Genomic DNA, 14,658 nt, shown 5'->3' with positions numbered 1-14,658 from the left:
AAATAGTTCCATTGCATAAAGGAGGCTCCAAGACTGATGTAGCAAATTATCAACCGATCAGCATATCAAGAGTTGTAGTCAAGGTACTGGAGAAGTTGGTCAAGAGTAAAATACAGAAATGGGATACTATATGGAGGGGGGAGGGGTAACATACTCTGTAGTTTTGTTGAAGGGTTGGTCGTGTCTCAGTAACTTGCTCACGTTTTATAATACAGTGAGAGCTGAATTGGATACAGGAAATGGATTTAGTGATATTGCTGGACTTTGCAAGGGCTTTTTACAGCATACCGCATGGAATTCTAATTAATAAATTGCAGCACATATGAATGGATATAAATTTGGCGAAGTGGATAAGAGGATGGTTTGATTATCTACTACTGGAGTAGAATCCAGTAGTAGGCCAGTGACGTGGCACAGGGCTCTGTTCTTATGCCGCTACTATTTAATTTGTACATTAAATATAGGAAAAGAACGTGAGAGGAACTATTCAGTTGTTTGCCGATGATACAAAATTGGGTATAGCAGTAGTTAATAAAGATTATGTTAAAATTTTGCAGGATTTGAATAGTTTGGCAGTCTATAAAAAGTAGAATGGATACCAGTTTAATTATGGCAAAGTGTAAGGTTATGGGGTGAAAAGATTTCCAGCTGTGTAACACATTGTATCGCAGAAATTTGAGAGATTTGGGAGTGTTAGCGGATAGGGAATTAAAGTTTAGAGGGCACATTGCAAAAGTGGCTAAAGCAGCTCATCGAATTACTTGATAAGACCCCATTTGACTATTCCGCGCAGATATGGTCACCTGGGTTTCTTAGCAATGATTAAGTGATGGAGAAGATCCATAGGCGAGTGACCAAAATGGTGGCAGGTCTATGGAATGAACCTTATGAGGACAGGTTGAAGAGTTGTTGGTTACAGAAATTGGTTGACAGGAGGAAAAGGGGGTGATATTATTGAAACATGCAAATTAGTGAAACGTTTTTACAAGATTAATAGAGAGGAAATGTTCCAGAACACCTCTGGTCGTGGGAGAATGAGAGCGACCCTTGGAGCCGACCAAGAATGTAATTAGCAGGAGTATCAGGACAGTTTCTTTGCTCCCTTGAGTCTGAATCCATGGAGTAGCCTAATAATAATATCCAGTAATCATAATGATTCTCTCAGAGAGGTGAGATAATGAATATGATTTTCTGTTCATCCTTTAAATGTTGAATTTGAATTAGGTGCCAAATAGGAACAGCATAACAAAGACGTAACGTTGTCACAAGAATTTGATATAGTGGATCCTACAAGCTTTGACACACTTGCATGCAAACAGATGCTCAAAACCGTGACTACTTAGCATAAATTTTTGATATCTTAATAATACTCTTGAAGCCTTCTAGAATTTCTAGCTGACATTTGGATTTTGTTGTTTCTGTATTAATCTTTCTGCGATTTTTCTATAGTTCGGTTTACAAAATGTTTTGTCTAATATGGATTGTGATACAGCCGAAAAAATCTGCTGTAATATGTTTATTCTTGCTTTATTTCTAAAATCTAGAAGATTTTACGATGGTTTTGCCATTCCTGAAACATTCTGATTATGATATTTTTTGGAGCAGGAGCAGGCAGCCTCAGCTTTTCTTAGAACATTACTGCAACTTAATGCAATTATCATATGTATCAGTAAATTTTGAAACGTGTACCAGTTCTGCTTATTAAAAAAGACGGGAAATTAGAAAAGAAAAGATGCAAATGATACTCGAGTACATGACAGAAGGAATAATTTTATATCAGAAGATATTTGATTTATGGTAGTAGCTTATATTTCATGTGGTTTATTTTTATATAGTTTTGAATTAATCATCCTCTCCTCATTCAATATAAAAATAAACCCTTCGATTGAATTGCAAGTTCTGACTTCATTTTCTTCTTATGTGTCCGAATATTTTGATTTCGTTGTTGTAAAAGCGTGAATTTCACCTATCTTCTTTCATCTCCGTTTGTTTATTACATCTTAGCACAGAAGCTTCAATTGCAATTTCGGCCTGAACCTATAAAATGGATATTGTAAACTTGACAATGTTACTATTTTTCAGGTGCCCTCTCAGCGGTCACGACCATGACCAGTGCTGTTCTTGGAGCGTCTCCAGGGGTAGTCCCACATTCCCGATCTACAAGTCCTACTGTAAAAATGGAAAAAGGAGACAGCACGCGTGAAAAAAGCGAAAGCTCTGTAACACCTCCAAGGTCTGTGAGTGGTCAACTTGAGCAGAAAGAAAAAACGCCTCTTTTGGATGCTACTGAACGAAGTAAGTGCTTATTAGTTGTACATTGAGACAGCCATCGAGATACTTTTTAAGGGAATAATTTTTCGCCAAGTTATTGCTTTTGATATCCAATGTAAATAAATCCTCGTGCATGGTAATGTTTTAGATAATAAAGTAGAAATTAAAAAACGAGTAACTGTTGGATGAAATTACTATACACCCAGATAATTTTCCTGAATCCGTAATCCCATCCTTGTTTTTAATGAACTTCCTTTGGAGTGGGGGGGTGGTGATACTTAATGCAATTGTATTAGTTTAGATTTGGTTAGTTTCTGAGAGCTGCTGCAGATTCTAAAAATAGTCTCTATTTTTTGAATTTGCTATGGTGGAGCATGGTGGTTTTTCCCCCATGAGATCCTGTGGGTTGTATCCAAGACATGGCCAGCTAGGCCTGGCTGACCATAGTCATGATAGTTCGCCCACCGTTTGCTGGTCCTTGCTTCGCATCTTTCCAAGAATAGTCGATTCATGCTGAAGGGGAGAAAGAAATGAAGGACGTCCGAATTGGTCGCCAACACGCGAAATCACGTGCTTTATAGGTAAAATTTTCCAACTGTTATACAAGCAACATAGTTAACTACAATAATCATAAAAGAGAATTTAATTTTCCGACCGGTAATAATAAACAACTCATCCCACTATATGGACTGATTACCCTATTATCGGAATGGATTCTCCTTTTTCTGAGATGCGCAGAAGTGTCGAGGGACCTCAAATCGGTGGGCGAACTATGGTATTATTTTTTCTAGGAAAAAAAAATATGACAAGCGTAGAACTGATTTTTTATTCAAACAAAAAAGTTTTTTTCCCCTTAAAATACGTCATGTGAGAAATTTGTTATATAAAATTTAGTGAATAAATTTCGTGTCGTATTGTAGCACAGTTACATTACATTCTATAATACGATGCTAATGAAATATGGACTAGATTTTGAACTTTTAATTATGTTTCAGTTCTTCTACGAACGATTTGCAACCACACATTATTACGATTGGGTATATACTCTTCATCATACAAAATGCTAACCCTGTCATTTCATAACACTGTGTTACAACTTTTCTTAAATATATTTTAAGTTTAAATTTGGAAAATACGATCTACTTACCTCCTCGATGAAACTCAAAATTAAATTTTGGACCTATCCCTATTAGGACATTTCATTTTAAGAAGAATTTTTGTTTGATTAACTGTTTCCCGAGGTTTTGCTGTTGTTCATATGCAGGAAATAGAATCATTTTTTGACTTCTGGAAATCACTAATTAGATCTTGCAATGTTTCGGGTCTCAGCTATACAAACAACTGATATAATATAATACATAAACGGGACTCATTTTCCAATGTTCCATTATTAAACTTGCGCTCTGTATCTCGATATTATTCTTTGTATTTGTTTAATTTTTTCCCCGCGATATGGGAACAACAATAAAATCCCAGTTAGCAGCTATTCAAGTATATTTGTTCTAATATTCTGAAATTCTATCAATACAGCAAGCAACACTATTCCTATGTAACATCCTATTCCTTCATATCCTGAATCTTAAGGATCTTAAGATTCAGGATATGAAGAAAAAAAATAAGATCCTGAAGAAAAAAAAAGGGAAAAAAGCGTTCTAAAATCGTTAATCAGTACACTCATGAAAGTGCTGAGCCACAGTTGGGTGCATTTTGTTTAGTTTTAAACTGTAAAACAGGCACAAAGATCTGAAACACTATTCAGTGTTCTTGCATTAAAGGACTCTCTCTCTCTCTGAACATCAACACAGAGATTCTAACAGAGAACTGAAACAGTATTATTTTCCTAAAATAGACCTTGAACTTTTCGATTTCAAGGCGCTGTTCAGTGTTTAATGGCATTAATTTCATCCTGAATTTATGGTAAATGGTTAAAATTAACGAGGATGAGATATTTTAATGTCATCTTTACTAGCAATGGTGCAATACTATAAGTATATTCCTGACAATGATAAAATAATTTACATAAATATTTGTAGTTCTCCATATTCATGTCATTATTTCATTATTTACAATTTATCGTTAAACATTACTTTGTATAAGATTTGTATCGTCTTTTTCAGAGTTACAAGTCTCGGAACTCCGCAAAGAAGCCCATTTCTTCCCAAGTCCGTGTAATAAATAAACCATAAATATATTGATTGCAACCTAAACTAGTCGCGTGGTGACGGGGGGGGGGGGGATTCGGAGAAAATTAAAAGTAGGATCGAAACTAAAAGATTTAAGGGTGCGTTTAAAATGAATTAAAAAATAGAGGATTGATGAAGATTGAGAAACAAACATCCACCCGGGAGTGGAGGGGGCGTCTGGATTCCATCTTCTGTCACATTTGATAAAATGGCAGGAAAACCGAGGTCAGAATAAGGCCACTTTTAGTATTATTACTTAACTCTGTTTATATGATATTATTAATATCAATTATATTAAGCTTGCCTTTAAATTGTGATTTATTGCGCCATTTTTTGAGCTTTTGTGCGTTGTTTGTGCCCTAAGAAGTCGTTACAAATCCTGTAACATAATAGATCCAAAGGAAGTCCATTACAACAATGAACTCCCTTCTCACAAATTGTTTGGTAAGTTATGAACGAGGCTTTATTAGGAGTTATTTATGCATTGAATCTGGGAGTAAAAACAATGTAAACTTAATTTCCTATTTAGGCAACATACAGCTATCTAATTATAGAAGCAATGACTGAGTACTGATTTATGGACTTCCATAATTTAGAGTGAATACCGAACTAGTTTCACTCAAACTATTATTCTTACATCGTGCTTGTAATGAACTGTATTCTTCGAAATCATTTATTTCATGCACGTTACTTGGAGCATAGTTAAGTTATGTTATTAACAAAAATTAAGTGAATCAATTTATTTTCAATTAAATAAGAGAAATTCTAAAGATATATCTTCAGTCTCTCACACAGGTTCTGTTGCATCCACTCCGGGCTCTAGTAAACTGCTCAGCCCAACAGGTGTCTCTGCCAGTTTGGCTGTTCCACCCTCAGCCACAGCTGATGAAATGGCACGAAGACCGAGGTCAGGACCAGGACGCTTAATATCCACTGTCAGTCCAGCGGTCCGTACTTCAAGTAGTGGACCGCGTTCTAGTTCCAGCATGACTATTCCCCTGTCCTGTAGTTCGGGTAACGGACCTAGTCCAGGAGATGAAACTACTTCACCCCATCAGCAGCCCTTTCCCCTTCCCGGTCGGACCGACTCACACATCCTAGAAGCAAAGTTAGATAATCTCAGTAGGTAGGTTCAAGCGACTTAAAACTTTGTCAGGTTTTAATATTTTCTTTGTATAGGTACCAATCTCTGTAATGAGTAATGGATAAATAGTAAAGCTTCCCTACATATCTGTAATTTCAGATGTGTGTTGGTAAGAAAGCATTTTACATAAATAATTTCTACACAAGAAATGCTCGTTCAGCCAGCAGGTTATATCTCATTTATCGGTTGCCTTTATATTTTCCTTTATAATATCCATTGTTCTTTCCGAAATCATGATAATCAGGAATATTGGTTCTCCTTGTTTCTGCTTCTCATTGTCCAGAATCATCTTGTTTTTCGACTATTTTGCACAGTAGCCGCTGTTATTGTTGATATTCGGTAATAGATCTATCAGATTCCTATCCGTTCCATAAGATTCAAGTATAGTCCATGGCACGCCTTCTGATCTGTTATATATATATTACTACGTTCGGAAATTAAGCACTGCACCTATTCTTCTTGATTAAAACTGAAGGAATGGAATTCATAGAATAGTATGCATAAGAGTGTATATGAGAGAGAAAGAGAGAGAGAGAAAGCGTGCACATACACATACCCCACTTCTGACAAACTTTTTGCCGGCCTGGTTGACCGAGTGGATTGCGTATCCGCTCTCCAGCCAAAAGGTCCCGGGTTCGAATCCCGCCGTGGGCATGGATGTTTGTGATTATCTGTGAAAATACTAGTGGTGATGGTTGACGGTAGATGGCGTTAGTGTAGTTGTGGTTCGGTTCGTTGTAGTTGGTGAATTGAGTGGTGGAGACAGAGTTGTGTCTTTGGACTTCCTGGAGGTGTCACGTAATAATAATATGGCATTACACGACAATCACGAATTATTTGAGTAGAAATAATGTAATTAGAGTAGTCTCTCTCTCTCTCTCTCTCTCTCAAGCTTAATAGCAGTCAGTACCCAAATTATCTGGTTTGTTTTGTTCTTATCATATTCAGCGACCTTAAACAAATTTCTAATGCCTTGCAAGAAAGTTATTTACTAATCGAATACATCTATATGTATTATGACAGAACAGCAAGGTTGTAAAACTATCGTATATTGCTGAACTAAGGATAATCCGGAAACTTTGTTCTCTGAAATCTTTTTTTTTTTTTTTAAACTCGCTTCAGGTGCAAGGAGTTTGATGGTTTCACACCGGGCGCGGTGAAAATCATTAGTCATCTAAAAACATTCACAAACATCCATGCCGCAGCTGAATTTAAATGTGCAACCTTTTGCTATGCGAGTGCAAACATTGGCTTAGCCAACTAGACTGGCAATATAGTGCTAACTAAAATTATATACATAATTAAAGCCATTCTTAAAAACTTGATCCACATCTCTGACTGAATTTTATAAAAATAAATAAAAACAGTTAGCTTCTTTGAGTGGTGGATAATGTTGGAAATGTAATAATCACTGCTAAAATATTATTTCCGGTTTTAAAAGTGGCCTAATATTGTTGATGTGCGGAACAACTACGAATATCATTGAATTTTGTCATCTTGTTTGGGAAAAATTCCTCGCAGTTCCTCTCGATGAAATTAGTTATACTGTGGTTGTACTATGCAGTACTGTAAGATGGAAGAATTGTATTTGCAATAGTGATCATATGATACCAATTAAAATTCACTTGCTTATCTTCATTGTCACGGTAATGGGTTAGTTCAGAATTCGAGGAATATGCCTAATGTATTCATATGTGTTTTATATAAAACCGTTCGAACTTCAGACACATACACTGCCTACCAATAATTGTGCAGACATCCCCTACGTGCCATTGCCGCTTAACTGGAGCATCCAAATTCAACGGTTGGCGATGTGATAACAAATGGAGACGTTCTGGCATCACTAGTGCAGGAAAACACGCAGGGCGGCATCCGAAAATGACTGACAGGGACAGGAGGGTGTTAAAACGGGTGGCACGCAAAATCCGGCTACAGTCGGCACAGACCATCCGTGATGAGTTCCAGAGCGCAGTAACACCATGGTGAGCTCTAATACTGTAAGAAAAGAACTCCATTTACTGGGTTTCCACGGAAGAGCGGCGGCACACAAGCCGAACATCACAACAACGAGCAAGGCGGCTCGTCTGTTGTGATGCAAAGAGCGTGTGAACTGGACAATTGACCAGTGGAAAACAGTACTCTGGAGCGATGAATCAAGGTTCATCTGTTTCTAGTCTAATGATGGTGAATTTACAATTGATAGTGAATTTACAAAGCAATTTACAATTGATACCTGCTGGTATCAATTGTAAATTGCTAGTGTCCGGGCAATTATTCGTAGATAGTGTATTTTTCATCTCTTCCTCTTGATGTGAGAGAAGGAATACTTACTAAACATCACTTTGATTGCCTTCCTTGGAGAGCAACCAGTAAAATATCCACTCAAGTTACACTTTACAGATGTTTTCCTGGTAAAGAAACTGATAATAAAGAGAGAGAACCAAAAGTTGACATACCCGATATTAGGGTTCGCCTGTTGGTATCAATTGTAAATTGCTAGTTTCCGGACAATTATTCGTAGATAGTGTATTTTTCATATCCTCCTCTTGATGTGAGAGAAGGAGTACTTACTAAAGATCACTTTGATTGCCTTCCGTGGAGAGCAACCAGTAAAATACCCACTCAAGTTACACTTTACAGATGTTTTCCTGGTAAAGAAACTGATAATAAAGAGAGAGAGCCTTCTGGATACACTATTTTTTTTTCGTGTGTGTGTGTGTGTGTGTGTGTGTGTGTGTGTGTGTGTGTGTGTGTGTGTGTGTGTGTTCTTTTATTCCATTCCCACCCGCTAAACCTCTCTATGGATTTTAATGAATTTGGGTTCAGGGAATTAATGAAGAATTTTAGAGCGATGCACTTCAATTTTATTTTTACTCTGGTGTACTATTTACACCAATTAAGTTCTTTATGGAATAGCTACTACTCATTATGAAAGTATATTTCAGGTAGCAAGCACCAGTAGTTTGTGTATGGAATCATGTGCCTCGTACCGCCTCTGGATCTTGCATTAAGAGTTGATTTCAAACCTTTGAAGTATTTTTTTATGATTTAGTTCTTATTGTGTATTGGCTCTTGAAGTTTTTGTAGCAACTGTTTATTAGAGAGAATAGCTGCCTTTCAGAGTTAAAACGAGCCAATAGTTTCTTGTTTTTACTACACTCCCACCAGTATTTTATTAATGCGAGTGGCATTTGATGCCCCTGCGGCAATACAACACATATTTAGTTGGGATTTATTAAAGAAAGACATTTTTATCTTAAGATCAGTTTTGCTGATTAAAACAAGCACGGTTAGTAGCAGCTAATAACTTTTAAATATAATACAACTGCTGCGCCTGTATTAAATCTGAAATATTTTAATCAGTTTAAGGTTACTCGTGTTATGCTAAAGTATATTTTTGATGAAATAGATCTGTGAATAAGAATTAAGAGGACAGGAATAAGGAGTTCTTAGTTCAGTGATTGACACAGTTAAAAGTTCCATAGCACGTTTTCTTTAGGTTGCACTTTGAAAAGTCACACGATTTTTCTCGCTTAAGTTATGTAAAAATTTCATAGTTCTAATTGCCAGCTATTGGCATTACAAACAACGAAAATCATCATTTGTGAGATTACTCAATTGTGAGCGCTTAAAAACGCATTTGAGAAGACCATGCAACATTTATCTCTCAAAGATCAGTAAACTGGCTGAATAACACCAACAGAAAGTGATCTACCGCACGCAATGCAAATTACTCATGCCTATAAAAAAATGAAGTGATGAATGAAATCCCGTTATAAGTCGAGGACTGACTGTACAGCCGAAACCATTAAAAAAATGTGAATATCATCCATCAGCAAAACGTCCTTGATTTTCAAGTATTGCTTTGGATGAAACCACTTAACGATATTCTACAAGAATGCTTCCATTACAAGATGGATGCAGTCACATGGCGAATTGGCTCACACTTTGAGGTACCAAAATCAGGAATGTGTTTCAAAAATACAGTAATGTTATTTCATAACATTACTGTATTCCACTTTCATTATATCTTCACAAACCATGAGAGAAATATCATTCGAGTGAAAAAATACCAAGAAATATATACATTTCTTTAAATTTTAAAGAAATATACTTGTGCGCTGAAAGCTAACCTAAAGCAGTGCCTGTTCCTTGAGCTCAAGAATATTAGTAAACATATTTTGCGAATGATTGCAAACATTTATTGGCAATAAAATAATACACACATGAAAGTAAACTTACCACACGAATAAGAATTTAAACTCTGCTTATTAGAATACACTGGAGACATCTTTCCTGTATAATGTATTGCACTTTCAAAATATAAATTCCCTATTGAATTAATAATATAAACATCATCATATTCGAAGTAAATCATATGTCTGTTTCTAGAGGGACCCCTGACATGTTATTTGTGGGATGTGCCCCGAATTTTTCACTGTGATACTACCAGTAGAATGATTAACAGAACTCAAACTGACAGAAACACATAAGACAAAGGATAAATGTCTTAACAGGTTTGGAGGTTTACTGAAAGTCACTTTCAGAATTCCTTTTTCATTTGTATATTTTTATACATTCAGAACGATATATGCCAAATAAAAAGTTTTATGAGCGTTTTTTTATTTACTCTCATAATCATTATATTAAATGCATATAAATATTAAGAATGGAGAAATAAACATTTGGTCCATTATAGGCAAGTAAGGACAATCGAAACGAGGCTCACGACAGATATTCAGACTATCATGCAGCTCCTTGCCCATATTGTACAGTCCAGTCCCTTGCCAACCACGACGGTCTCCAAGGATATCCTGTCGGCGTCCTCTGACACAACCCCAGAGGCTAGGCCATCCTGCCTCCATCTCCCTCCTCTTAATAGGGCTCAGGGAAAATCATTCCGAAGAGCCATCAGTCTTCAAGGTACTCCTATGCCACGAGACGGAGCTACCCAGTTAAGGCAGATGTGTCGGAGTTTAGATATACCGAGGTAAGTATATCCACTGTCATAAAGCTAGAAACTTGGGTAAATTGTGAACATGCAAACTTTCTATTTTACATTCATTTTACCCCTCTTTTGTTTTTATTATTAACACTGCATTGCTTATCCAGGAGTAAGATTACCATTAATTATTCATTTCTTTTACGATTTTGTATTAACAATGCGTTAACATACAGACCCACTTAAGAAGCTCAACACATAAGACTTGAAGCAAATAAGACCCAGTGAAGAACAAGGGCAGTGATCCAAAGGTATATGTTGTTATATCTTAGATACTGAACACTAAGTAAATAAATAAACTACACTGCAATGAATGAGTCTTATTTCACTACTTTGGGTCATATTTGGATAAATGCTTCAAATGGATCTTATTTGACACCTAAGACAAGTGTCAAATAAAACCACATTGGTTTCCTGAGAATACTAGAAAAATGGTAATATCACGATCTTTTTCGTTATATACATTGAGGATATCATTACGAGTACATATGAATAGTACCGCTCTTCTACCTGGAAAGAGGAGGACCCCTTTGGCCCGCACTTTAGAAGAACCAGCATATATCACAAACGTACAAAAAATAGATTTATTAAAGAAGAGATAAAAAAAAAATGAAATATTCAAAATCAAATCACATAACAATTATTAAGAACAACATATACACAACCAACCGAATATTTACTTACTTTTATGGAATACAGAACCGTAAACTAGACCATCTGAAAGCACCTAATTCTGCCAGCCATACGTTCAAGTGGTCGCGGCGGCCGGAAAATAGCAATATAGAAATGTTCTAAGTGTAGTAGAAATTATTTCGAAATTTGATGCTAAACTGGCCGATATGTAAGACGACTAAAAACGTAATGAAACCAATGATCACTATATAGGACGGAGAATTCAAATGAAATTATTAATTTAGTAGGTAATAAAATGAGAGAAGAAATCATACATAAAAGTTGTACCAGCGACAAAAAATAATCATGGTCAACACTAACACAATTATACGTATTGTTGAACTACCAGATGGAGAAAGCAAGGAAGTCGAAATTGATGGGTATTTTTGTATCTGTTTACAATAGATATAAAAATACCTGCTGGCAGGTTTTGACACTGAAAAACGGCTTTCAGTTTTAGTCATTGATTTAAGCTAATTTTTCCGTTGATATTATCATACCATAATCTTTGGATATCTCGTTTAGATTTAAAATAGCTTTCTGTAAGTTATCTTCAGAATTTGTAATTATTATTTGGTCGTCGGCAAAGAGGAGAGTGTTTAAGTTAACTGTAGGAGAAAGTTTAATTCCTTGATGTAAATTTTTACTCCATTTTATTATGATTTCATTTAAGTAGATATTAAAAAGAGTTGCTGAGAGGGGACATCTCTGTCGGACCCCTTGGTTTATCTCTCTTGTATATGATAGCTCGTGATTTAATCTTATTTGTATTTGATTATTTTCATATATACTTGTGATAGCTTTTAGGATATTATTTGGTATTTGTCTTTCTTTTAATATGTTAAATAATATGTTTCTTTTCAATATATCAACGGAAAAATCAAAAACTATGGCTTTAAAGGACAAGATCCAGCAAGAACTAAAATAGTAATAGATAACAAGATCTTAGAACAGGTGAATTCATTTAACTACCTAGGATGTATGATCACATATGAAAATGAAAAAGATATAAACGTAAAAATTGCAAAATATTTAAAAATAACAGGTGTAATTAACTCTATATTTAAACCAAACCTAGTTCAAAAACAAACCAGGCTAAAAGTATACAATACATTAGTCCTGCCGGTCTATGTATGGAAGCGAAATCTGGACAATAAAACAAAAAGACAAACAAAGATTAACAACAGCAGAAATAAAGTTTATGAGAAAAACTGCAAAGTATACCCTATTTGATCACAAAAGAAACGAAGATATTATGAAAGAATTAAAAAATTAATAAAGAAGAAAGGTGTACAAGCTAGAATTTTAGCCTAAAATCCAGAAGCGTTCTTTCTGCCACTTATGGAACATAGTTTCGATTCGTTGCCAGGTGAATATGACTTCATCTGTGCCAACAGCGATGACCTTCTTTGAAACAGTTCAAGGATTATATGCATATTTTTGGGATCCACCCAAGGAGATCAACGTTTTGATGTAATATATATCAAATTTGATTTTGCAAAAATCAAATTTGATATGTATTACATCAAATCTCGTAAACACGATGGGAATGCATTAAATACTGTTAAAGCAATTTAATTTAACGAAAACGTAACTCCAGAAGAGTTAAGCAAAACAACAGAAGTTCCTCAAATAAAAAGCGAATCTGGCAGAAAATCGAATGGATTTTGTACTGTCCACACTTATTTGGTATGAAATGTTGCTTGCTATTGATGTCAGTAAGAGTTTACAAAAAAAAAAAAAAAAAAATTAAGATTCGATATTTCATTTTTAAAAGGATTAATTGTTTTATTTTTAAATTTTGGGAAAATGGTTGTTCTAAATCTATAGAGACCTCATGTGAAATATGCTTTGTATAGTTCAGTGGAAGTGGCATTTACATCCTCTGCGCTATCCCCCTCCCCGAAGATAGACTTAAGTTCAAGTCTAGTCGACGACCTGGAGGAACATTTTCTACGCCTTTCTTCGACCGATTACCGAGTTAGTCGATCTGGAACAGGCAAGCGGGTTTTACCCCTGGAAACTCGGGTTGTTCGTCCAGTAAACTCCAAGAAAATCGACCATAGAACCCACACTATATCAGACAATAACTTATCCTGATAGGGATAAGTTGTCTTATACCAAGAATAGTTAGGTAGCAAGAGATGGCAGCGCATATCTGCCAATCTCTTCGTCGGTTGCCGCTTATAATTAGTGACAGTTATAACTGATTGGAGATTGAACTGCCCACTCGGTCTCCAAAAGCTAGATAGGGTTAAAAAGGACTCAACAACTCCCTATAAAGGAAAGAGGGTCTTAGCTGATTGTATATATTTTTATGTGATATATGCAATAAAAGTGACATCCTAATGAAATATAAGGAAATTAGAAAACGGAAACGATGACGTTTGGACTATAAATGAAGATATTCATGTACAAATAATACCAAAGCTATTTTCCATTTAGACTTTTGTAGCAATTATAGATCAATTACAGGCTTGATTGAAGAGAGAGATTTGAACAAATTGAGAAACATACCACTATTTTCGGTTTCTTTTACTATTTCCCAGCGATGAAAAATAAAATTTGAAAGATAGATAAGGTTACAAAAGTACTCACCTATTCCCTATAAAGGATCGTAGCTGATTTTTTTTTATATATTATGTGAAATATGCAATGAGAGTGACATTCTAATGAAATACAGGAAACCTCGCTTAACGCAATTAATCCATCAATTAATGCGCGCTAAGCGAAATCGCGTTAAGCGAATACAATAAACAGTAGGAATAATTATAATTGATCCATCAGTTAGCGTGAATGTGGGGAAAAAATTACAGTATAATCTATATTAGAGGATAAAATCAAAGTTAATAAAAATAAATTGCTTAAATTTTTATTTAATGTCCAAATATTTGATTAAGCTACTTTTTTTACAAAAAATATTAAGTAAAGATGTTGGAATCGTGCTCCACTTTTTCATCTTGTCATGCAATTTGAGATAGCTGGCGATCGCTTTATCAAGATTTCGGCGGACTTCGAAGTTTCGTTCCATATCAGGATCAGCATGAAACAAAATTTCCTTTGTAATTGAAAACTAGCTCAAGTTCTTTTGCAGTTAGCTTCTTAGTCGTAACATTCTCTTCTTGTTCGCACTCCTGATCTTCTTCTTGTTCTAGTTGAAGGAGATCATTCTTGCTTAACTGTTCTGAATGGGAATCGCGCATGTTCATTAAATCCAAGTTATTTTTCAATTGTGCTGATTTCTTCAATAATATTACATCTTTGATTTTGCGCACGATACACTAACACAGGCTTGAGTTTAAACTCTCCTTCTGCATTGCCTCCTAATAAAAGCGTAAGACGATCTTTAGATACTTTGTATCCTGGTTGAGATGCTTCAGTTTTAG

The 14,658-nt window shown here is 35.4% G+C and overlaps 1 protein-coding gene across 4 annotated transcripts in view; it reads left to right on the top strand.

The window, feature by feature from the left end:
- The window catches only part of LOC150105668 (voltage-gated inwardly rectifying potassium channel KCNH6-like), a 373,820-nt gene that overhangs the window by 322,102 nt on the left and 37,060 nt on the right, over positions 1-14,658 (top strand). For 3 of the 4 annotated variants that reach the window (XM_090394297.1, XM_090394298.1, XM_090394295.1), the window contains 3 exons: positions 2,083-2,295; positions 5,238-5,580; positions 10,298-10,588. In XM_090394297.1, coding sequence (XP_090250423.1) covers positions 2,083-2,295; positions 5,238-5,580; positions 10,298-10,588 — 847 coding nt within the window. The remainder of the gene's footprint in view (positions 1-2,082; positions 2,296-5,237; positions 5,581-10,297; positions 10,589-14,658) is intronic. The other variant, XM_090394296.1, reaches the window with a different exon arrangement.

Source organism: Typopeltis vanoorti, chromosome 6 (genome assembly GCF_054136105.1).
Source record: "Typopeltis vanoorti isolate ZY-2024b chromosome 6, IOZ_Tvanoo_1.0, whole genome shotgun sequence".
NCBI lineage: Eukaryota > Metazoa > Arthropoda > Arachnida > Uropygi > Thelyphonidae > Typopeltis > Typopeltis vanoorti.
This window is presented reverse-complemented; position numbering and strand designations above follow the sequence as displayed.